At 49.6% G+C, this 23488-nt stretch overlaps 2 protein-coding genes across 2 annotated transcripts in view; both read left to right on the top strand.

The window, feature by feature from the left end:
- Nucleotides 1-23488, top strand: part of LOC139673847 (class I histocompatibility antigen, F10 alpha chain-like) — a 283320-nt gene that overhangs the window by 192145 nt on the left and 67687 nt on the right. The window lies entirely within an intron of this gene.
- Nucleotides 4881-5849, top strand: LOC139674325 (olfactory receptor 14J1-like). Its single transcript, XM_071560528.1, has one exon. It carries the CDS (start codon nt 4881-4883, stop codon nt 5847-5849), a length of 969 nt encoding a protein of 322 aa, XP_071416629.1.

Raw genomic sequence — 23488 nt, 5'->3', positions numbered from 1 at the left:
CTTAATTGTGGCCTTCCAGGACCTAAAGGGAGCCAACAAGAAAGTTGGGAAGAGACTATTTACATGAGCCTGGAGTGACAGGACAAGGGGGAATGGCTTCACACTGATAGAGGAAAGGGTTAGATGAGACAGTAGGAAGAAATTCTTTATGGTGAGTGTGGTGAGGCCCTGGCACAGGTTGCTCTGAGAAGTTCTGGCTGCTCCATCCCTGGCAGTTGTTCAAGGCCAGGTTGGATGGGGCTCTGAACAACTTGGTCTAGTGGAAGGTGTCCCTGCCCATGATGGAGGTTGGAACAAGCTGTTCTTTAAGGTTCCTCCCAACACAAACCATTCTGTGATTCTGTGACTGGTGGGGGATGTGGTGGTTGGGGCCATCTTGGGCACAGAGACACTGAATGGCAGCATTTTCCATTTGGGTGAGGAAGGAGGGGGCAGCAGAACTGACACCTGGCACTGATGGTGGGCAGACTGTGGCCTGCCTGGGAGAGTGATTGATGGAATCCCTTGGGAGTCAGTCCTAAAGAACAGAGGAGTCCAGGAAGGCTGGACCTGCTTTAAGAAGGAAATATTAAGCTCCAGGATCAAGCTGTGCCCTAAAACAAGCAAGGGGGCTTGGTTTAACCGACAACTTAGTTTGGAACTCAGGGGGATAAAAAAGAGAGTGGAAGGAGGGACAGAAAACCTGGGGGACTACAGGGGTATTGTGAGGTTATGTTGGGGGAAAATATGAAGGGGCAGATACAAACAGGGAAATAGTTTGTCCACTGCAAATAAAGACAACAAAAAATGTGTCTCTGAATCCATGGGCAGCAAAAGGAGGGGTCAGGAGAGTCTCCATCCTTTGCTGGATGCAGAGGCAGCACTGGGTCAGGGCAGGAGGAAATGGCTCAGGAAATTAATGCCCTCTTTGCCTCTTTCTTTAACAGCAAATACAGTTGCTCTCAGGATACCCAGATCCCAGGGCTGGAAGGTGGTGATGGGGAGCTGAGTGAAGCCCCCATAACTCAGGGAGAAATGGTCAGTGACCTGCTGTGTCAATGAGGCCCCCAGAAGTCCCTGGGCCCACATGAGATGCACCTGAGGGTACTGAAGGAGCTGGAAAACGAGCTGGCCAAGCCACTTTCACTCATTGCCCAGCAGTCCTGGTGAACTGGAGAAGTCCAAGCTGAAAAGAAATCAGAAACTGTGATTTACAGGCAGGGCCAGGAGGAGGATCTGGACAACTCCAGGCCTGTCAGGCCTGACCTTGGTGCCAGGGAAGTCCATGGAGCAGATCATCCTGAGTGCCATCACACAGCACAAACAGGACAACCAGGGGATTAGGGACAGTCAGTGTGGGTTTGGGAAAGGCAGGTCCTGCATGACCAAACTGATCCCCGTCTATTACAAAATGACCCACTCAGGAGATGAGGGAAGGGCTGTGGATGTGTCTCTCTGGAATTCAGTACAGCCTTTGGCACCACCTCCCACAGCATCTCCTGCAGAAACTGGCTGCTCATGGCTGGGATGAGGGAACTGTTTGTTGGATGAAAAACTGGCTGATGTCCCAGAGAGTGGTTGGGAATGGAACTAAATCCATGTGGGGCTGGTCACTAGTGGTGTTCCCCAGGGCTCAGTGTTGGGGCTGGTCCTGTTTGACATCGTTTTAATGATCTGGATAAGGGGATGGAGTGCACCCTCAGAAAAGTTGTGGACAACACCAAGGTGGGTGTGATTGTGGATGTGCTGGAGAGCAGGAAGGCTCCACAGAGGGATGTGGAGAGGCTGGATTGATAAGGTCAAGAGTCAGATCCTGTCCTTGAGTCACAACAACCCCATGGAATGTTTCAGGCTGTGAGCAGAGTAGTTTGAGAGCTGCTCATCAGGAAAAGACTTGAGGCTGCTGCTTGAAAGCAGCTGGGTATGTGGCCAGGTGGACAAGAAGGCCAAAGGCATCCTGGCTAGTATGAGGAATAATGTGGCCAGCAGGACCAGGGCAGGACTGTCCCTCTGCCCTGGCCACTGATGAGGCCCCACTTTTAGTGCTGTGTCCAGTTCTGGGCCCCTCACTGAAAAAAAGGACATTGAGAAGCTGGAGTGTGTCCAGAGAAGGGAACGGAGCTAGGGAAGGGTCTGGAAAACATGTTGGATGAGGAACTGGCGTTTTTCAGTCTGGAGATGAGGAGGCTCAGGGAGGACCTTGTTGCTCCTTTACAAACACCCAAAAGGAGGTCTTAGTGAGGGGATTCTCCCTCGCTTCTGCCAAACCTATAGGGACAGAAAGAGGAAAGAGACTTGAATTGCATAGGTCAAGGTTCAGATTAGATATTAAGTAATACTTTTTTTCACTGAAAGGAAGCTTAGGCAATGAAATAAGTAGCCCAGGGTGGTGGTGGTATCTCCAAGTGCTGAGGTGGTGTTTGGATGTGGGAACTTGGAATATGATTTCGGGGTGATTATGGGAGTACTGAATGACAGTTGGACTAGAAGATCTTGAAGGTTTCTCCCAACCTTGATGATCCTGTGATTCTCTGACCTGTCATCACTGCCTCCATGTTTCTGCTCCAAAAAAACCCTGGGGATGTTTTCTCAGTTTTGTCGCTCAGTGGGACCTATTAGCACTACAAGAAACTTTAGAGTTTGAATCTCACTTTAACTTTCCTCAGGGTCTGATGTTCAGGGACTGAGCACCAAATCCCCCAGAGGGCCATTAAATGCCCTGGGCTGTTGCTGTGCTGCTGAGCTGGGCCGGGCTCCTGGCACACAGGGAGCTCCTGGCAAGCGGGCAGCGCTGCAGAGAGACAGCTCTGCCCAGGAGCAGCTCCTGTGCACAGCCCAGCAGGGCTCAGGGCACTGCCAGGGCAGCTCAGGGACACCAGCAGGGCACAGACAGAGCTTAAAGGGGCTCAGCATTGGGAGGATGACTCAGAGCTCATGGAGGAGAAATCTTTGCAGTGCTGGACACGGTGAGTCTGTGGGTGCAGGGCAATGCAGGGGCAGCTCCTGGAGGCATCTCCTAAAGCTGGCACAGCCCCAGCTGATGGGATGTGTGAGGAGGGGGCTGTTGGGGGACACTTTGGAATACCTGTGGAGCCGGGGGGTGCAGCCAGGGGTGCCCAGGGCTGTGGTGCAGAGCAGGGTCCTGCAGCCCAGGGTGCTGTGCTGGGGCAGGGACTCTGCTGCCTGCCAGGGTCAGCTCTCAGCCAGCCTGGGGAGCTGCTCACAGGGCTGGGGCGAAGGGCTGTGGGGAAGGAGCGATGGCTGAGAGCTGGGTCCTTATGTGAATAAGGTTCTCTGCGGTTTGAAGGTGTTCAGAGCTGGACAGCAGTGCAGGAGATTTCACAGGATATTTTTCAAGAAGCACAAAAAGGCAGAGGCTGTTTCAAAGGGAATTATCCTGTTCATACTTTTTTTTTTTGTGGGCTATCTGACCCATAAAAAGTAGAAATTAATTTCTCATTTCAGGAGGAGGCACTTCCATTTCAAGTCGTTTACACCTACTGATGAATAAACCTGGGAGGATCAGAAATCTGCCAGGTACACACATCATCAGTGCTGCTTTTCCATTCTCCTCAGGGTTGCTTTGACACTGCCAGCAGAGCCTGCACAGGCAGAGCTGTCCCTGGCCAGTGCCCTGTGCTGGGAGGGCTCTGCAGAGCATAGCTGAGCACCCAGGGCTGGGATGGACTCTGGGAACACTGCCAGGGAAGCAGCTGCTGGCAGGGACAGCTCCAGGCAGCAGAGCCCTGGGCAGGGAGTGAGAGGGAGCTGCTGCTGAAATGCTGTCGCAGGGGGGCTAGAGCAGCTATGGGCCATTTCCTGCTCTGCACATTTCTGCCCAGAACAAGCCCCTGATCTCATCCACCACCCAGGAGAGTCCTTCCGTTTGGCCATCTGATTGTCTCTGTAGGGTCTCCATAGGAGTGTGGAGGAATTTCTCTATTTTCCCTTCCTCTTCATGCTGCCTTTGCTCCCAGCTCAGGTGGGAGCTCTGGGCAATGGGTCTCCTGGACTCTCCAGTCAGGATGTAACATCTTTAGGACATTCAGTTCTTTCCCTGGATGATCCTGTTGTCCTGCAGGATGCCTTCCTGAGGGGCAGAGCTGTGCCATTGCAGCTCTGTGTTCCCCACAGCCCCCCAGCACTGAGGCTATGGCAGTGGGGCTGCAAGGTGTGTGCAGGCAGCTGCAATGAGCCCTCTGTGCCCCTGGTGGGAGGGGAGAGCTGAGATATCTCTCTTCTGTAGGATGAGACAGGATGAGGAGTTTGAAGATGTGCACGTGGAAACTGGGGTCACCAGCTCTCAGCAGTGTCCAGTTTCTCCTCAGGGGAACCCCTGGGTGCCTTTGCCCTGCAGATCAGAGAGGTGATAGCCTTGGGCAGATGAGAGCAGAGCTGATGGATCTTGCCAAATATTGCAGGAAAGGATGATCTCTTTGCCTTACAGGACACACAGGTTGTCTCTTAGATAGAAGTATAAATACCAAGGATTCCTGCCCCAAAATTTCACTCCTTGTGTTGGAGCAAATAGAAGGAAAGAAACAAAACTATACCCCCACAGCTCTGCTCTGCATTGGGGTGAAATGGGAGTGACAATGTTGAGAATATTTTTAGCACCATGGGTGGCTTAAAACTAACATCAGTCTCAGTTCCTATTTGTTTATTTTTGTAGGACAGAACTGAGTCTTCCAGAACATCAGCAGAGCTCCTTTTTCCCTGGAGCTTTCTGAGCCAGGCCTTAACAGAAGTCCTCAAATGGACCAGCTAAAGCGTTTTTGTGAAAAAGAAGAGGTGACCTGAGGGTGTTACATAAGGACTAGAAGAAGTTTTTTCTGAAACATGTACTGTGACTTGTTACTATATTTTTCTCCTAGGACAGGTGCTATACCCAGGGGAAGCTCATGCTCAACAGCAGCTCCATCAGCCAGTTCCTCCTCCTGCCATTGGCAGACACGCGGCAGCTGCAGCTCCTGCACTTGTGGCTCTTCCTGGGCATCTCCCTGGCTGCCCTCCTGGGCAACGGCCTCATCATCAGCGCCGTAGCCTGCGACCACCACCTGCACACCCCCATGCACTTCTTCCTGCTCAACCTGTCCCTCACAGACCTGGGTTGCATCTGCACCACTGTCCCCAAAGCCATGCACAACTCCCTCTGGGACACTACAACCATCTCCTACATGGGATGTGCTGCACAGCTCTTCTTTCTATTCTTTCTTATGGGAACAGAGTTTTCTCTCCTCACCATCATGTGCTACGACCGCTACGTTGCCATCTGCAAACCCCTGCACTACGGGACCCTCCTGGGCAGCAGAGCTTGTGCCCACATGGCAGCAGCTGCCTGGGCCAGTGGCTTTCTCAATGCTCTGCTGCACACAGCCAATACATTTTCCCTGCCCCTATGCCAGGGCAATGCCCTGAGCCAGTTCTTCTGTGAAATCCCACAGATCCTCAAGCTCTCGTGCTCACACTCCTACCTCAGGGAACTTGGGCTTATTGTAGTTAGTGCTTTTCCATTTGTGGGATGTTTCATTTTCATAGTTTTCTCCTATGTGCAGATATTCAGGGCTGTGCTGAGGATCCCTTCTGAGCAGGGACGGCACAAAACCTTTTCCACGTGCCTCCCTCACCTGGCCGTGGTCTCTCTGTTTGTCAGCACTGCCATGTTTGTCTACCTGAAGCCTCCCTCCATCTCCTCCCCATCCCTGAACCTGGTGGTGTCAATTCTTTATGCAGTGATTCCCCCAGCACTGAACCCCCTCATCTATAGTCTGAGAAACCAGGAGCTAAAGGATGCCCTGAGAAAAATGATGACTGGATGCTTTTCAGCAGCAAGAACCTGCCAGTTTTCTTCTGTACAGTGTTCACAATGAAACTCATGACAGGCTCAGTTTGCCTTGTCAGTGGTTGGGTTTTTTTCCTAAGGTTGTGCTCAATGAAATTATTATATTCATCCTGTCATCTAAATCACTGTCTCATTTATTAATTTAACTCTTTCAATCTTTAATTGAGTAATTGTGCTATCTTTATATTTAAACAAAATAAACTCTCTTGTAGTAGCCTTGTGTGTCTGAGGAGGTCATTGGAGATCATTGCATTTTTCCTTTGAGACTTTCAGGGACCTACTGGCCAGTTCCATGTGTGCAGAGAAGGGCAAAAGAGTCCCAGCATAGCAGCACTGCCAGGGAGCACCAGCACTGGGCCTTTGCTGACCTGCTCTCTTTCCACTTGTACACTCTCCTGCAGAGCCCCTGGGCTGGACTAAGGCCTTGGTCCTCTGCCAGCTGGGACACAGACCTGCTGCATGTCCATCCTGGGCTCACAGGCAGGGACAGGCCATGGGCACTGCTGGGACACAGCTGGGCTCCACAACAGCAGCTCCATCAGGAAAGGGCTTCTCCTTAGCTCAGGACATGCAGTCTTAGGGCTTTTTGCAAAGTCACTCTCAAGAACATGCCAAGGGATAGACTCTATAGAGGCTCCTTGTTTGCTTGTTCTCCAGGGGCTCATTGTGATGAGATCAGAGTTCCAGTGAGGTCTTCAACAGACTCAGGTCTGCTTCAGGTTCTGCTTGTTCATGGCCAGTGAGCTTGGAGATGGCTAGTCATCATTTTTAACCTCTCTGTGGCTATAGAGAAGGTGACAGAGCTGGCTGCAGGTGAATGTTTAAGTGAACCAGGTTGGGAGCTGCCAGGAGAACACAGGGGACCTGCAGGGACAGTGTGTGCCAGGGATCAGCAATAAATGGAGGCCAGTGAGCACAGACCTGTCCAGGGTCATGACGCCCACAGAGAAAACTCTAAATCTGGGTGTGAACCAGTAAACAGACCCCTGTTAACTGCAGGGGCTACAGCAAGCACAGGGAAAATGATCCAGTGACTGTTCCGTGTAACCCTCAGTGAACACACTACTGCTACCCATGACAACAATAGCAGTAAGTAAATAAACCCCACATGAGGTGCACAACACCATTGCTCCACTGCTCACCACTGAGTGCCCAACGCCCAGCCTAGCCCAGACACAGATCAGCCCTTCCTGACCAACCCCCCATTAACACCCTGAGCACGGCCCTGCATCAAAGGGAACATCCCTTGGGCCAGTTGGGCTCAGCTGTCCTGGCCCTGCTCCCTCCCACCCCTGTGACCCTCAGGAGATCATTGGAGGCCATGATCTCACAAACTTCTCACAGATTCCAAGTCAAAACCCAAACCCAAAGCACCTTGAAAAACCTGCAGCCCCTGAAGCTTTAAGGAGACCCTCAAGGGCCAATCCTGACAAAGCCTCCCCAGGAACTCGCCCCAGCAGACCCTTGGAGGCCACGACTGCTGCTAATGGCCCATTGTCCTTGGGGAATGAATAGAGGGGGTAGAATACACAGCTTTGATCACCCCACACACAGTTGATGTCCAAAAAGGCAGAACAAACTGTTTAGAGACAAAGTTTCAGTCAATAAACAGCAAGGTATTTATTAAGACAACGTTGGGGTAACTCTCCGATTAGTATCGGACAAAAGAGCTCCAAAATCTACAGTGAGAAGCTACAGTATTTATACATTTCCAGTGAGGGATTACAATATTTTTACCTACATATTCATGCACGATTATAATATTGCAATATCTAGTTATAATATTCATAGCAGGCGGAGTTGGGGCGGAGCTGTCCATTTTGAGGAATATTAGGAGGGGAGATCCTGTTACTTCATCTGGTGGTGGTCGTATTTTTGCTCTTCATCCTCATGAACTTTTCAACTCGGTCTAATTTTGCTGATTCTTGCAGATTCTTGCAGTGGGTCTTGCCAAACATGGTGCTCTGGCTTTTTTCTTGGGATTAACCTCTTCGCTACATGGGCCTTTAATTATGACTTCACTGAGAGTTAGATGTCGTCCATAAATTAGACCTTATCTCTTGGAAACTCCCTGGAAAGTTGGGTGCTTTTAGTAAAATCCTCTAGGTTCTAGCTTTTCTCTACTTCATTCCCCCCTTTTTCTTAGGGCTTGCGGATTCTTCCGCCAAGCCCAAAAGAATTCTGCGCTGTTTGCATCATAATCCACAAAGTTTGGGTTCTTTTAATGATGGTGCTTATCTTGTACCACAGGTACACGTTCAGTAGTGTTAGCAGGACGGTACTTATGGCTATAGCTATCATTGGATGCACCAGAGAATTGAATACCTGAGTTGCAGTAGGGGAACGTCCTGTTAGAATATCCCACCAATGCTGTTCTCCCTCTCGCTCTACCTTTGTCAGGATGGTCTTTATCTTTGCCGTATCGTGTTCTACTTGCCATAAGGTGCGTTGTGTATTTCTGTTTACTTCCTGTACTAGCCTTTCTATATCCGGGTGTCTAAGCATTTTCTTAAGAAGCTCAGTATCCATACCTATTTGCAGGTGTGGTATATTATGATACAGACTATAATCTGCTTCTATCAACTGTTTGGTAGTTACCGGAACTGTGTCGTTAAAGTCACAACCTATAATGCGAGTAAAATTACATACACAAAAGTTGGTACCATTAGTTGTTTCTCGGCAATGGTCAATTGTGAGTTCAGCACAGAGGGTCCTAAGGCATACACATCCATTGCCGATATAATATACCTGCGAGTTTGTTTGATTCTGGGGTACCATCTCGAAGGTACATATGCTATTTTCAGTGTCCAAGCACAGGTCTTCTCCCTCTACAATGGTATTCTCACAGACATAACCTAAGTGTCCTTTAGAGATGCATGTTTCTAAGCTGACTGTTATCCATTTCCCCCTAACATAATCAAAACTGGCCCAGACATTATGATTAATTGGTCGAACTAATACGTTTTGGTGCATTGTTCCTAGAGTCAGGACAGGAAAAATAGCCCGTTCTCTGGCAGCACTAATCGTGAGCACATATGCTTCAATTTGTTCATGTTGGGGATTGTAGGTAAAATTCACCAGGTGTCACCAGGCTTGATGATCTCTTTCGAATTGAGTAGTGGCCTTGTTTTTGGCTATTAGTTCTCTTATTTCTTGAGGCAAAATTCCTGAGACTCCTTCCCTTATAATTCCCGCAGTTACGGACTGTACCCATTGTTGTGTTTGGATGCACTGGAGAGCGAGTGCGACTGTCCTACCAATATCCCCAGCATAGTCTGCAATCCTAAGGAAATCCTCGATTGTGTGATTGGCTACTAGGGTTAACAGTTTGACTGCTATTGATTGTGTTTCGGCCAAGGCCAACATAGATGAGCTTATTGGAACTCTGAGTTCTCCCAGTTTTGAAGTTACTGAGCTCAATTTATTTACTAACACTTCCTGATCAATCGTGTTCAGTACTCCTAATCCCGTCCCTAAGCATCCAGTCACATCTCTACGGACTCGCTGGGGATAGGATCTAGCTGCCAGCCACGCATTCCAGCCTGTGAGGCTCTGCTGAATAAAGGGCTGGCATTCCCCTTGTAATTGTGAAACATTTATCTGGACATTAACTTGAATTCTTTTAAGTGAGTATGCGGGATCTAATAACAGTTTCTGCCCATTTGAATGCCTTATTACCTGTGGTCCAATAAAAGTCAGATTATGTATCCTCCTACATTTTGGACTAAGAAACACTGAGGTTGCAGCAGTCTTGGTAGTTTTTGTAGGGAAAGCAGTAGTGGTGTCCCCTGCAACCAGGATCATAAACTGATCCGATACTGCTCGATTTCTATTTAACCATATACAAGTTACTGTGACAAACTGAGTTAAGATCATTTTGAGTTCACATTTCTCCTCCCCACTGCTTCTTGTTGTTTCCCAAGAGCACGTAACCGATCCTTCCCTTTTGACCCATACCAGACGTTGTATCTTTTTACTAAATGTAAAGATTGATCCTTTCTTTGGGGTTATGGTTAGTCTAACTTGTCCCTTATCCTGATTTACCAAATTTGCAGGTTTGCATCCTATCTGTATCTCTTCTCCTCTTTTCCCAGTTACACTCGTTAGTTTTCCTTGACTGTCGGTGTATTGCCAATCATATGGCGTATATTTGTTATGCAAGACATAAATAGCTAAAAACGAGTCGGAGTCTGAGCTAGCCTGTGGATCATCCGCTTCAGACCACATGAGCGCCTTCCTCATTCGTGCATTAGACCAGGGCCATTCAAGTTCTTGCAATGATAAAGTCATACTTACCCAGTGTCCCAAAAGTATTGCGAGGAGCATGGTTAAATCCATCTTTAAGGATCGTCATTCTGGATTCTTCTTCCTTTAGTCGAGAGTCATTCCTTGAAAGTCCTGGTCCAGGCTGCAGGGAGTTGAGGGGGCAAAAACAGTTACTCCTGAAACAGGCATTCCCGTTATTCTTTCCCAGGTTTCTTCATCATAATTTTGCCAATAGTAAGCCCTGACTCCTGCCCCACAATATTCAGTTATTGCCCAGGTTTTATCTTCACTAAGAATCCTTTGCACCGCGTTCCTAGTCCAGTGTTCTAGATTCATTAAATACCAATGATCCATGTTTTCTACTACTAGTGTTGACATTTTATCTAAATTCTCCACATCTAGCGGTGACCAATGTTGTTGTAACACATCTCTATAGCGGTCTATGAAAGCCCGGTTAAATTCACGGTCACAGCTCACACATGTACCATAGTTTCTGTAATGATTTTGGTGTACCCACCAAATTTTCTGACACCCACCACAAAGCACTTTGTACCAGAGGTAGTGGGAACCATCCTTCCCACATCCACAAAAATATTTTGGTCTTTCTGATATTCTTTTTCTGATCTGTGATGATTTCGACCAATTCCTTCCTCCCGTGTGGGCTAATTTTTGAGCCAGGGACATTACTCCCCATGCTTTCACGTTTGGCTTAACTTCTTCAACTATTGGTAACAGGGCTCTTATCCAGCGTTGCCTCTGTATTTTAGTCAGATTCCGTTCCAGTTCCATCTCCTGAGAGTTTTCTTGTTTAGGTTCCGGGGCTTTCTTAACCCGTGTGTAATGGATCCAAGTAGGTTGTTCCTTTATTCGGACTGCCGTGAAGGTGGTCAGCAATACCTGGAATGGTCCCTCCCACCTCTCTTGTAGGGGTTTTCCTAAAAGATTCTGAACAAACACCCAATCACCAGGGTTAAAGGGAAGCAACTTACTGTCAGGTTGTTTAGACTGCTGTCCTATTACTATAGTGGCATTTTTGTCAAAATGTTTTCCTATCGCAGTGATGTAATCATATACATACTGGTTGCCTATCTGATCTATAGCTTCACTGTTTACAATTTGCATTGCGTAGGGTCGCCCATACAGGATTTCAAATGGGTTCAGCTTCTCTTTTGATCTGGGCTTTACCCTTAATCTGATCAAGGCAATAGGCAAGGCTTGGTACCATTGCAGGTTGGTCTCCTGACATATTTTAGCAATTTGTTGTTTAAGAAGATGATTCATTTTTTCTACTTGCCCACTGGCTTGTGGCCTATAGGGTGTATGTAATTGCCATTTGATTTGTAGTGCCTTGCTTATTGCCTTAACAATCTTTGCACAAAAATGTGTTCCCCGGTCCGATGAAATATTTTTAGGTACCCCAAACCTCGGTATAATTTCATTCAGTAACACTTTAATCACTTCTTTCTCTTTACATGTCTTACATGGAAAGGCTTCAGGCCATCCAGAAGATGTATCAGTTAAAACTAACATATATCAATACCCCCCTTTTCTTTGGAGTTCAGAGAAATCAATTTGCCACATTTCCCCTGGGAACTTCCCTCTGTTAATTGCTCCCAAGTGTACTTTTGTTCCAGTGTTTGGATTGTTTTTCAGGCAGCGCTCACACCGGGAGGTCACTTGTTTTATGGTAGTATATAATTTTGGTCCTGCTATTCTAGCTTTAAGATACTGGTAGAGGGGATCCAAACCCCAGTGAGTTTTCTCATGCTCCGTCTTTACGAATTGCCACATTAATTTTCCTGGTAATATTAACTGCCCTGTTTCCAATTGACCCCATCCACTATCTAATAGCTTGCCCTTATTTCTCTGTATCCACTTATGATCTGTTTCTCGGTATTCCAGTTGAAAGTCAGTATCCAACTCTCCAGGTACTAATGCAGTTACTAGTATCTCTTGACCCTTTGTCGCAGCTAACTTGGCTTCCGCGTCAGCTTTCCCATTACCTATTTCTGGGACGGTGTTACCTTTCAGGTGTCCTTTACAATGCATTACGGCCACTTGCTCCGGGAGCTGGACGGCTTCTAGCAGTCGTAGGATTTTTCTGCATGTTTTACAACTTTCCCCTGGGTAGTTAATAGTCCCCGTTCTCTCCAAATCGCTCCGTGAGCATGCACTACAGAGAAGGCATATTTAGAGTCCGTCCACACATTTATACATTGTCCTTCTGCTAATTCAAGAGCTCGGGTGAGGGCTATCAGCTCTGCCTTCTGTGCAGAGGTCCCCACAGGTAAAGGATTTGATTCGATTACCTGTTCTGTAGTGGTTACCGCATATCCGGCCATCCTGACGCCTTGCTTCACGAAGCTGCTGCCATCTGAGAACCAGTTCTCTGCTTCTGGGATTGGTACCTCTTTGATCCGGACGGCTGGAATACGCTGCTTCAATGGTTTCTATGCAGTCATGTTCAAGTGGTTCCTCTGGTGTCCTTCCTTCTAGAAATGAAGCTGGATTGACAATGTTAGTCACCTGAATTACTATGTCATCAGATTCAATCAGTATTGCCTGGTACTTCAGGAACCTCGAGGGTGACAGCCAATGGCCACCCCTTTGTTCCAATACTGCTGATACAGTATGAGATACTAACACTGTCATCTTTTGTCCCAAGGTGAGCTTCCTGGCTTCTTCAATGTTCAGAATTACAGCAGCCACTGCCCTTAGACATGTAGGCCATCCTTTGCTCACCTCGTCCAGTTGCTTTGAGAAGTATGCCACAGCTCTTTTATATGGTCCCAGCTGTTGGGCTAGCACCTCCAGGGCCATTCCCTGGCGTTCATGAGAATACAGCCAAAAAGGCTTTGTCACATCTGGCAAACCCAGGGTCGGGGCTCTCATGAGTTCTTGTTTCAATCTTTTGAATGCTGCCTCAGCCTCAGGAGTCCACTCGACAGCCTTTTTGGTGTCTTTGAGTAAGTCATATAGTGGCTTTGCTAGTATCCCATACTGGTATATCCACAGCCGGCACCATCCTGTCATTCCTAAAAAGGCTCGTAAGTCTCTAGGTGTTTCTGGCTTAGGCATCTGGCATATAGCTTCTTTCCTTGCTGTTCCTAGAGATCTTTGTCCCTTTGAGATTTCATATCCCAAGTACACAACTTGTTTCTGTACTAGCTGTGCTTTTTGTTGGGAGACTGGGTATCCACTTAAGCCCAAGAAATGTAAAAGTGAAATTGTCCATTGAATACAATCTTCTTCTTTCTCATTTCCTAGGATCAGATCATCGACGTATTGTAGAAGAACGCCATCTCCTGGCGGCCACTCCCATTGCTCCAGCTCCTTAGCCAGTTGATTCCCAAAAATTGTGTGACTATTCTTGTAACCCTGGGGCAACACCGTCCAAGTTAATTGAGTTTTTCTTCCCTCAATAGGTTCCCACTCAAAAGCAAAGATTTTCTGACTTTCTGACGCTAAGGGAAGGCAAAAGAATGCATCTTTTAAATCCAACACTGTAAACCAGATTAAGGTATCTTTCAGTTTGGTTAAAAGGGTATATGGATTGGCCACTACGGGATGTATAGTGCTTGTGATTTCATTTACAGTTCTCAGATCCTGTACCAATCTATATGTTCCATTTGGTTTCTTTACTGGCAGGATAGGTGTATTAAATTCGGATTCACATTCTATTAACAATCCTAATTCTAAAAATTTCTTTATTATGGGTGTTACTCCCTCTCTGTCTGCCAGCCTTAGTGGGTATTGTTTTTTGTTTACTGGCTTTGCCCCTTGTATTAATTCGATCTTTATGAGTATTGCCTGTTTTGACCTCCCAGGTGTGTCTGTTGCCCAAGCTAAGGGATACACTTCGTTCATGATTCGCTTGTTATTTTCATTGTTTCGCTCTGGCTCAACACTGCTCATAGCTAAGCTAAGAGCAGCTATCCATCTATCCTCATCAATTAAAAATTCCAGTTCTCCTTAACTAAATTTAATAACTGCTCCCAAGTTCTCCAACAAATCTCTCCCTTAGGGCTTAGGGGAGTTAGGTAAATACAAGAATTGGTGTATTCCCATCTGTTTCCCAATTTTATACTTTAGAGGCTTTAGGAAGAATGCCTTTTCTGGTTGGCCTGTTGCACCTATGACCCTTACAGATTCGTCGCTTTTTGGTACCAATTTTTTATTTAAAACCAAAAACGTTGCTCCAGTGTCAATTAAAAAATCCAGTTCTTGGTTACCCTCCCCTAGCGTTATTTTAACCAGTGGGTCCGCCAGGGAACAACCCACCGGTCCTCCTCATTGATTACTTTGATATGCCATGGTGGTTGCAGAATTCTCACTCTTTACTGCCAGAAGGGGACAGTCCCGCTTCCAGTGACCTATTTGCAGGCAGTGGGAACACTGATTTGGTCCTATTCTTTGCGATACTTGTGCACCTCCCCTTCCTCGCATGAAGCTACCACGACCCCTTCCCCCTACATTAGGTCTGGGGACCCCGCCCCCGGGCCCTGCAGGGTATTGACCATATGTCTCAGGGAATCCCTGGGTCATAGCTACCAAATGCGGTGGTTTCCTTGCTGGTTTCTTTTCTTCTCTATTGTTATACACTCTCCAGGCTTCCGTCATCAATTTTTCCAATTTTTATCGTCTGGGTGACCTAATTTTTGCAGTTTTCTTCTTATGTCTGGATTACTTTGTCCTATAAATAGCCCTACCAGTTGTGCTATACCTATTTCCGAAGCGGGATCCAAGGGAGTATATTGTCTCATTGCTTTTCTAAGTCTATCTAGATAGTCTGTAGGCGATTCCCCTGTCTCCTGTTTGATTTGATATAGGGCTGCCCAATTTATTGCCTTAGGAATTGCATTCCTTAAACCCTCTGCAATGATTTCTCAATATTGTTTCAACATTGCATAGTCTTCTGGTTGGTTCACATCCCATCTCGGGTTTTCTCTAGGGAAAATGTCTCTTAAATCTCCCTGTATGGATCTTGCATGCATCCTAGCCGCATTTAGCACCAACTCCTTTTCAGTGGGAGTAAGTTCATTTAACAACATGTCCGTATCCTCCCAATCAATGTCTTGGTTTCTAGCTATTAGCTCAAATCTCTGAGCTATGCTTTCTGGTTCTTCCCTGAAACTCTTCACAGCCTCCTTCCATCTATCCAGCTCTCCTGATGAAAAGGGGACCTTTATTCTTCCTTGTTCTCCTTTGAGATTTATTACTTGCCTAAGAGGCGCAACTAAGTGATTATCTGCTTTCTTTCCTGATTTCCCTTTACTACCTTTTCGCTTCGTTGATCTGGTTTGATATGAATGCCTAGTGCCTTCTAATTCGTCACTGTCACTGCTGCTTTCAGTGTCTGTTTTGTCTTTTGGTCTCCTTGTTTTTGGGATTTTTGGTAATGTCCCAATTTCTACAGCATTAGCAGTTTCTGTTCTATCTTCTTCCTGTGCTGTGTCGCTTGAAGTGTCGTTCTCGCTATCCTGCTTTTCTACCATCCTTGTTACAAGTGCACCTTTTATTGTCTTTGTTTTTGTGGCAGCCTCAAATATTTGAAATCTCTGTATCAAGTCTTTTATATCCATCAGGCTTTCCTTTTCACTATCGCTATCTTGTCTCTTTCTATATTTGAGACATTGTTTTCCAGTACTGCAGGCATCACAACAGCATTTTTTTTCTCTAGATTTCTTCTGATCCTTTTCCAGTGCTAACACGAAAGGGTCATGGGGTGGGATATATATCCCACAATCTTTCTGCCATTCTGGTTTGTCTCTCAACGTGAAGAACATGTGGCAGTATATAACCTCATCCCACTTTTCTAGTCTACGGAGGAACAGAAGGAGCTGCAGCATTGTATTATAATTCAAGCTACCCTCAGGGGGCCACTTCTCTCCCTCGTCTAAGGTATACAACGGCCACCAGTCTTGACAGTATTTTAACAACTTCTTTTTGCTTATGTTTTCTCCTGGGACCCCTCCCAGCTCTTTCCAGTGTTTCAGAATGCACCCAAGGGGGGGTTTTCAAAGTAATTTCTTTACTTTCCCTGCTCAGTTGACTGCCCATTGTCAATATTTATATAACTTCACTTTCCCACTAGATTGTCAATTGTTTTCGTTCGTCTCTGGCCGGCTTCCTCTCGGAGAGACGGAAACGCAGATCGGAACTCCGCACTCACTTCGCAATCAGACTGCATCTCTTTCACGCACTTTCATACTCGTTCGTACTCCCCCCTGAGCCCCCCTTAATATTGGATCAATATAATGATGTTACCAGGAGAGGCCACAAGATGTCGCTGTAGACCGCAGGATTTTCAGGTGGTCTCTCGGCAATGTGCAGCTCGTCCCTAAATTACAACAAGTCTGGAAGTATTTGAATAAACACTAAACCTCGAGTTCTTTCACAGAAATATTCCACCCACTTAACCGTGTGCAGAGCTTGGTCTGAGAAACATCGGTCACACCTTATATATGACACTCCTGGTAAATGACTTTCTTCAAAGATCAAGCCACTGCAGAAATTACATCTAGCGATCATAAACAGGGAGCAGTCACAGATAGGACAAATTTTTATCAGAGGCTCAGAGGAACAAAGTCCTTCTACAGTCAGCTTTTCAGTGCCTTTTCCCATACAGGACTATCGAAATCTAATAGCTTACAGGAGAATTTTTTTTTTTCCTTTGGTAGTTCAAAAAGCTAAAACCACACAACTTTTAGCACCACACTATACATAATATTCAAACCGCTAAATCAACACAGTAATCAGTGCCACGCTCAACATACATACCAACATCACATATAGTTCAAACAGCTAAATCAACACAGTAATCAGTGCCACACTCAACATATATAGCAACATCACATATGGTTCAAACAGCTAAATCAACACAGTAATCAGTGCCACACTCAACATACATACCAACATCACATATGGTTCAAACAGCTAAATCAACACAGTAATCAGTGCCACACTCAACATACATAGCAACATCACATATAGTAATAAGTTTACTGGGACTCTAACCCTTGTCCTTGAGGGGACTCCAACCCCTTAAAAAACCTTAAAATCGGGGACTCTAACCCCTTTTAGGACTCAGGTTCTGGGGACTCCAACCCCAGGCCTGGGAGCGTCCTCCCCGTCCTGTTCGATTTAGTTTGATGGTGCACCTTTATTCCTTCATTCAAATATAGTTATAAATACCTTTTGATCCTTCGAGAGGTCCTTGTTCACCGGTGTATGAGACCAGGGGTCGGGGGGACTGTCCGACAGCACACTCGGTCGTGGGGCCTCCTGCAGCGTCCCCAGCCCCTTGGGTTTCAGCACCGATGGAGCCGGACCGTCCCACCAGAGTCGCCAGAATATGATGCCCAAAAAGGCAGAACAAACTGTTTGGAGACAAAGTTTTAGTCAATAAACAGCAAGGTATTTATTAAGACAACGTTGGGGTAACTCTCCGATTAGTATCGGACAAAGAGCTCCAAAATCTACAGTGAGAAGCTACAGTATTTATACATTTCCAGTGAGGGATTACAATATTTTTACCTACATATTCATGCAAGATTATAATATTGCAATATCTAGTTATAATATTCATAGCAGGCGGAGTTGGGGCGGAGCTGTCCATTTTGAGGAATATTAGGAGGGGAGATCCTGTTACTTCATCTGGTGGTGGTCGTATTTTTGCTCTTCATCCTCATGAACTTTTCAACTCGGTCTGATTTTGCTGATTCTTGCAGATTCTTGCAGTGGGTCTTGCCAAACATGGTGCTCTGGCTTTTTTCTTGGGATTAACCTCTTCGCTACATGGGCCTTTAATTATGACTTCACTGAGAGTTAGATGTCTTCCATAAATTAGACCTTATCTCTTGGAGACTCCCCGGAAAGTTGGGTGCTTTTAGTAAAATCCCCTGGGTTCTGGCTTTTCTCTACTTCAGATCCATCAGGAAAAGGTGCAGTGGTGCCAGGGTGGGTGAGAGCGGCACGATGAGCTCTGCCAGCAGCTCCTGGCATTCCTCAGGAAGAGGGAAGGGGCTGGATTGCTCAGGAGGTGATTCCTGCTGCGATGAGTGGGGAACAGAGTCACCATGTCCACGGAGAGCAGGAGCTCCTCTGGAAACCATCATCATCTTGCTCCACCCATCCCACCCAAGCCCACTGTGGAATCCCACCTCTATCCCGCTCCATCCAGCCAGCCCGATCCTGCTCCATAATCCAGCCCTGATCCCACTCCAGAATTCCTTCTGATCTCACTCTGGAATCCTGCCCTGATCTGGAATCCCATCCCAATCCTGCTCCATCCACTATGCTCTGATTCCCCTCTGGAATCCCACCAGGATCACACTCCATACCTGCAGGGGAGCATTTGCTCCTGTGGAAAAAAATATTCATGTGATTCTGGCCTGGATCACACACCTGGATCCATCCTGGGATCCACATGGAGAGGATCTGGATCTGGATGCAGACACACTGCTGGGACTCACTCATAGGCGCTTTGTGTTGTATCCATTCCTCTTCCTCCTCCCTATGGAAATAAAGCAGGATCAGCACCTGTGGCACAGGATCCCTGGAATGCTGTCAGGTGGATCTGTGCCCCTTCCCAACCCCCATCCCGTGAGTTACCGGACTGGAGCTTCCAGACACCAAATCCCATGAGGCTGATGATGATGATGATGGCAGCGATGACGGACAGGGCAACCACCACTGGGGTGGAATTCCAGATGGATTCTGGCTCTGGGAAGGGTGGGAGTGTGAGGAGAGGAGGGAAACCCCCATCTTAACTGCTCCACATTCCCAAATTCCCAGTTCCCACATTCCACATTCCCAGTCTCACCCCAGGCGAAGATCCCAGGCTCCGGCATCCCGGCGTGCTCCACCCGGCACTGGTACTGCTCCCGCTCCCCCGGCAGAGCCTCAATCCTGGCCCAGCTGTGGAAGGTGCCGTCGCTGTTGGGAACGACCCCGCCCCACTCTGTCTCCTGATCCCGGATTTCATCCCCCTTCATCCAGCTGATCCCGATGACCCCAGGGTAGAATCCGTACGCGTGGCAGGACAACGTCAGAATCCCGTGTTCCTCTTTGCCAGAGACATGGACATCAGGGGGCTCTGGAATGGGATAATGGTGACATCCAACCATGGAATTCCCATGAGGATGGGGTGGTGATGCGATCTGCCCATGGAATTTCCATGGCAATGGGATGGGGCTGAGATCCATCCATGGAATTGCCATGCAAATTACAGCATTCCCAAGTCCTCCATTCCCTCATCCCACATTTCGATGGGAATTCCATCCCCACCTTTGCGCTCCAGCGCCTCCCGCCCGTATCCAACGTATTTCTGGAGCCATTCTGGACAGATGTGCTCCAGGTAATTTGTTCGCCTCTCCACCTCGATCCCTTCAGTTTCCCATCTCCTCTTGGTGACCTGGGCAGCGCCGTCGGCTGCCACGAAGCTCTTGGATCCCAGCTCGAAGGAGATGAAATCCCGCCCGTCGTAGCCAATCCGGAAGGATCCACGGACGGTCCCGTCGGACAGGACATCACAGCCCGAAACCTGCTGCCGCGTGTGAACACCTGGGGGAGAAACGGACCCACAGAGACCCCTGGAATTGTGTCCCAGTCCCACAGAGCCCCATCCAGAGTGTGATGGAGACCCACAGAGCCTCATCCCAGCCCCATGGATTCCCACCTAGCCCCACAGATCGCCCCCAGCCCTACAGATGCCCCCCAGCCCTTCAGGTCCCACCCCAGACCCACAGATTGCTCCCAGCCCCACAGAGCCCATCCCAGTCCCACAGAGCCATATCCCAGTCCCACAAATCCTATCCCAGCCCCAGAAATGCACCCCAGCCCCACAGATCCCATCCCAGCCCCACAGATCCACATCCCAGCCCCACAGATCCACATCCCAGCCGCACAGATCTCCCCCAGACCCAGAGATTCCCCTTCCAGCCCAGAGATCTGTCATAGCTCCATGGATGGCAATCCAGCCCCAGAAATACGTCCCAGCCCCACAGATCCCTCCCAGTCCCAAAGATCCCAGCCGAGCCCCAAAGATCCCTTCCAGCCCCACAGATCCTCCCCAGCTCTAAAGATCCCCTTCCAGCACACAGATCACTCGTAGCACCACAGATTGGTTCCCAGCCCCACAGATCCACTGAGAGCCATAGAGATGTCCCCCAGGCTCCCAGATCCCATCCCAGCCCCACAGATCCCTCCCAGTCCCAAAGATCCCAGCCGAGCCCCAAAGATCCCTCCCAGCCCCACAGATCCTCCCCAGCTCTAAAGATCCCCTTTCAGCCCACAGATCTCTCGTAGCACCACGGATTGGATCCCAGCCCCACACATCTTCACCAGCCCCACAAATCCCATGCCAGTCCCACAGATCCCCCATAGCCCCACAGATCCCATCCCAGCCCCACTAGTGCATCCCAGCCCCACAGATCCACTGAGAGCCATAGAGATGCCCCCCAGGCTCCCAGATCCCATCACAGCCCCACAGATCAACTCCAGTCCTCAAGATTCCCCCTCCAGCCCAGAGATCTCCCACAGCCCCATGGATTGCAACACAGCCCCACAGATGCGCCCCAGCTCCACAGATCCCATCTCAGTCCCACAGACACATCACGTCCCACAGATGCCCCCCAGCCCCACAGATCCTAGCCCAGTCCCGTCCCACAGAACCTCCATAGCCGCACAGATCCCATCCCACAGATCCCATCCCAGCCCCACAGATGCACCTCAGCCCCACAGATCCCAGCCCAGCCACACAGATTCTCCTCATTCCCAGCTGCCCCCACTCACCCCCGCTCTGGTTGTACCGATCCCGCTGTGTCTCCAGGTTGGCAGCAGCCACGTGCTGGTTCCGCTTGTTGATCTCAGTCTGTCTATCCCAATATCCCGGCTCAGGTCCCTTCTCCATCCACGGCGTCTGCGGCTCCATCCGGCCCCGCTCGCTGTCGTAGCGCACAAACGGGATCCCATCCAGGAACCCCATGATCATGTACTGGGGGATCCCCGGGCTGGGCTCCAACACTGCCACATTCAGGTACCGCAGAGAGTGGAGAACTGGGGGGGACACAGAGATTTGGGTGTCTTGGGGGTCACGGGTATAGGAAAGGGGGAACTGGGAGAGGCAGGCAGGGGCTTTGGGGATCCCAGGGAAGCTGGTGCAGGGAGTGTCGGTGCCAGGGTAGGGGGTGCAAGGGGGTCCCACTGCACAGGACTGGGGGCTCAGGGGAGTCCCAGAATCAAGGAAAAGGAGGGTACAGAGATTGGGAAAGGTGAGATTTGGAGTCCAAGAGGTACCTGTGTCCAGGAAAAGGGGATTCAGGGGCCCTCAGGGTCAGGGAAAGGGAATCACAGGGTGAGGAGACCCAGAATGGCCAAGAAAGGGGGTGCAGGGGGGTATTGGTGCAGGATAAGGGAGTGCAGGAGAGTTCTAGTGTATGGGACTGGAAGCTCAGGGGGGTCTTGCTGCCACATAGGGGGTTGTAGGAGGGTACCCGTGCCCAGGAATGGGGCTACAGGGGGTTCCAGTGCCCAATAAGGCTGTGCAGGGGGTCCCAGTCCCAAACAAAGGGGTTCAGTGGGGTCTGGGTGCTGAATAAGAGGTGCAGGGGGGTCCCCATGCCCAGGAAAGGGGGTTCAGGGGAGTCCCAATGCCAAGGAAAGGGGAGTGAGGCCACTGGGAGATGTGTGATGGAGGTTCAGGGGTCCCTGTGCTCCGGAAAGGGCAGTCCAGGGATCCCCCGGTTAGAGGAAAGTGGGGTCTGAGGACTGGGAAAGGCAGGAATGGGGGTTCAGAGGGTCCCAGGGTCAAGGAAAAGGGGGGATGGAAGACGTGGGATGGCTGGAAAAGGGGGCACAGGGTGATACTGGTGCAGGATAAGGGGAGTTCGGGAGGGTCCTGGTGCTGAACAAGGGAGGATCCAAGGGGATCCAAGGGTAAAGGAATGGGGGGTGCAAGGACTGGGAGGGGTGAAATGAGAGGTCCAGGGGTCTCTGTGCCCAGGAAAATGGGGGTCCAGGGCTCTCCAATGTCGAGAAAACAGAGGTCACAAGAAAGGAAGACCTGGGGTGGCTGGGAATGGGAGTCCTGGAGATGCTTGGTGCAGATGAAAGGAGGGACCTCGGGCTGGGAAAGGCTGGAGTGGGGGTCAGGGGGGCTTAGGATCAAGGAAAAGGAGGGTCCAGGAGAGGTGGGATGGCCAGGAAAGGAGGTGCAAGGGGATATTGGTACAGGATAACCGGGTATAGGGGGGTCCTGGTGCCAGATGAGGGGGTTGCAGAGAGTCCTCATGCCCAGGAATGGGGGTGAAGGGGGGTCCCCGTGCCCAGAAATTGTGGCCAAGGAGGTTCCAGTGTCTGAGACCCCCTGCAGGAAGAGCAGAGAGTGGAGAACTGGAAGGATTCTGAGATTGGCGGGTTTGGGAGGTCCACGGGTCAAGGAAGTGGAACTGGGAGAGAGAGCCAGGAGAGTCAGGAAGGGTTCAAGGTTCAAGGAAAAGGCAGGGATGGGACTGGAAAAGGAGAGACAGGGGATCCAGGGTGTCCCTGTGCCCAGGAAAGGGCAGTCCAGGGGTCCCCAGTGTTGAGGAAAGTAAGATCTGAGGGCTGGGAAGGGCAGGAATAGGGATTCAGGGGGTCCCAGGGTCAAGGAAAAGGGAGGATCAGGGGGCTGGGAGAGGCAGGATGGCTGGAAAAGGGATTGCAGGGGGGTATTTGTTCAGAGTAAAGGGGTTCTGGGGGGTCCTAGAGCCGGGGATGGGGTGCAGGGGGGTCCCCGGGTTCGGAAATGGGGGTTCAGGTGGTCCCAGTGAGGAATAAGGTGGTTCAGGGTGTCCCAATGCCCAGGAATGGAGATCCAAGGGGTCCCACTGCGAGTTAAGGGGGTGCAGGGTGGTCCCAGTGCCCAGGAATGGGGGCTCAAGGGGTTTCCCGTGGGCAGAAATGGGGTATCAGGGGGCCTCCCTTCTGGGAATAGGGTTTGGGGGAGGTTCCCTTCGCGGGAAAGAAGGTTCAAGGGGATCCCCCTGTCCAGGAATTGCGGTTCAGGAGGTTTCCCGTGCCCAGGAATGGACGTTCAAGGTTCCAGTGCGGATAAGGGGGTTTAGAGGGGTCCTGGGGCTGCGGAAGGGGGGGGGGGGGAGGTGTCCCAGTGCCCGGGAATGGGGATTTAGGGGGGTCCCAGTGCCCGGGAATGGCAGTTCAGGAGCTCCCCACTCCGAGGGTCCCACTTACCCTCCGTCGCCCCCCCCGGGGCCCCCAGGAGCCCCAGCAGCCCCAGGAGCGCCCCCAGACCCATCGCTGGGGCCACGCGCTGCTCCGCTGCGGCCCCGCCCGGCCCGGACCCAGACCAGGCCCCGCCCACAGAGCCGCCTCCGGCCGCACGATTGGCTCCGCTGTTTC

The sequence above is a fragment of the Pithys albifrons genome, chromosome 7 (genome assembly GCF_047495875.1).
Source record: "Pithys albifrons albifrons isolate INPA30051 chromosome 7, PitAlb_v1, whole genome shotgun sequence".
NCBI lineage: Eukaryota > Metazoa > Chordata > Aves > Passeriformes > Thamnophilidae > Pithys > Pithys albifrons.
The sequence above is the reverse complement of the archived record's forward strand: the minus strand, read 5'-3'. Positions and strand labels throughout refer to the sequence as shown.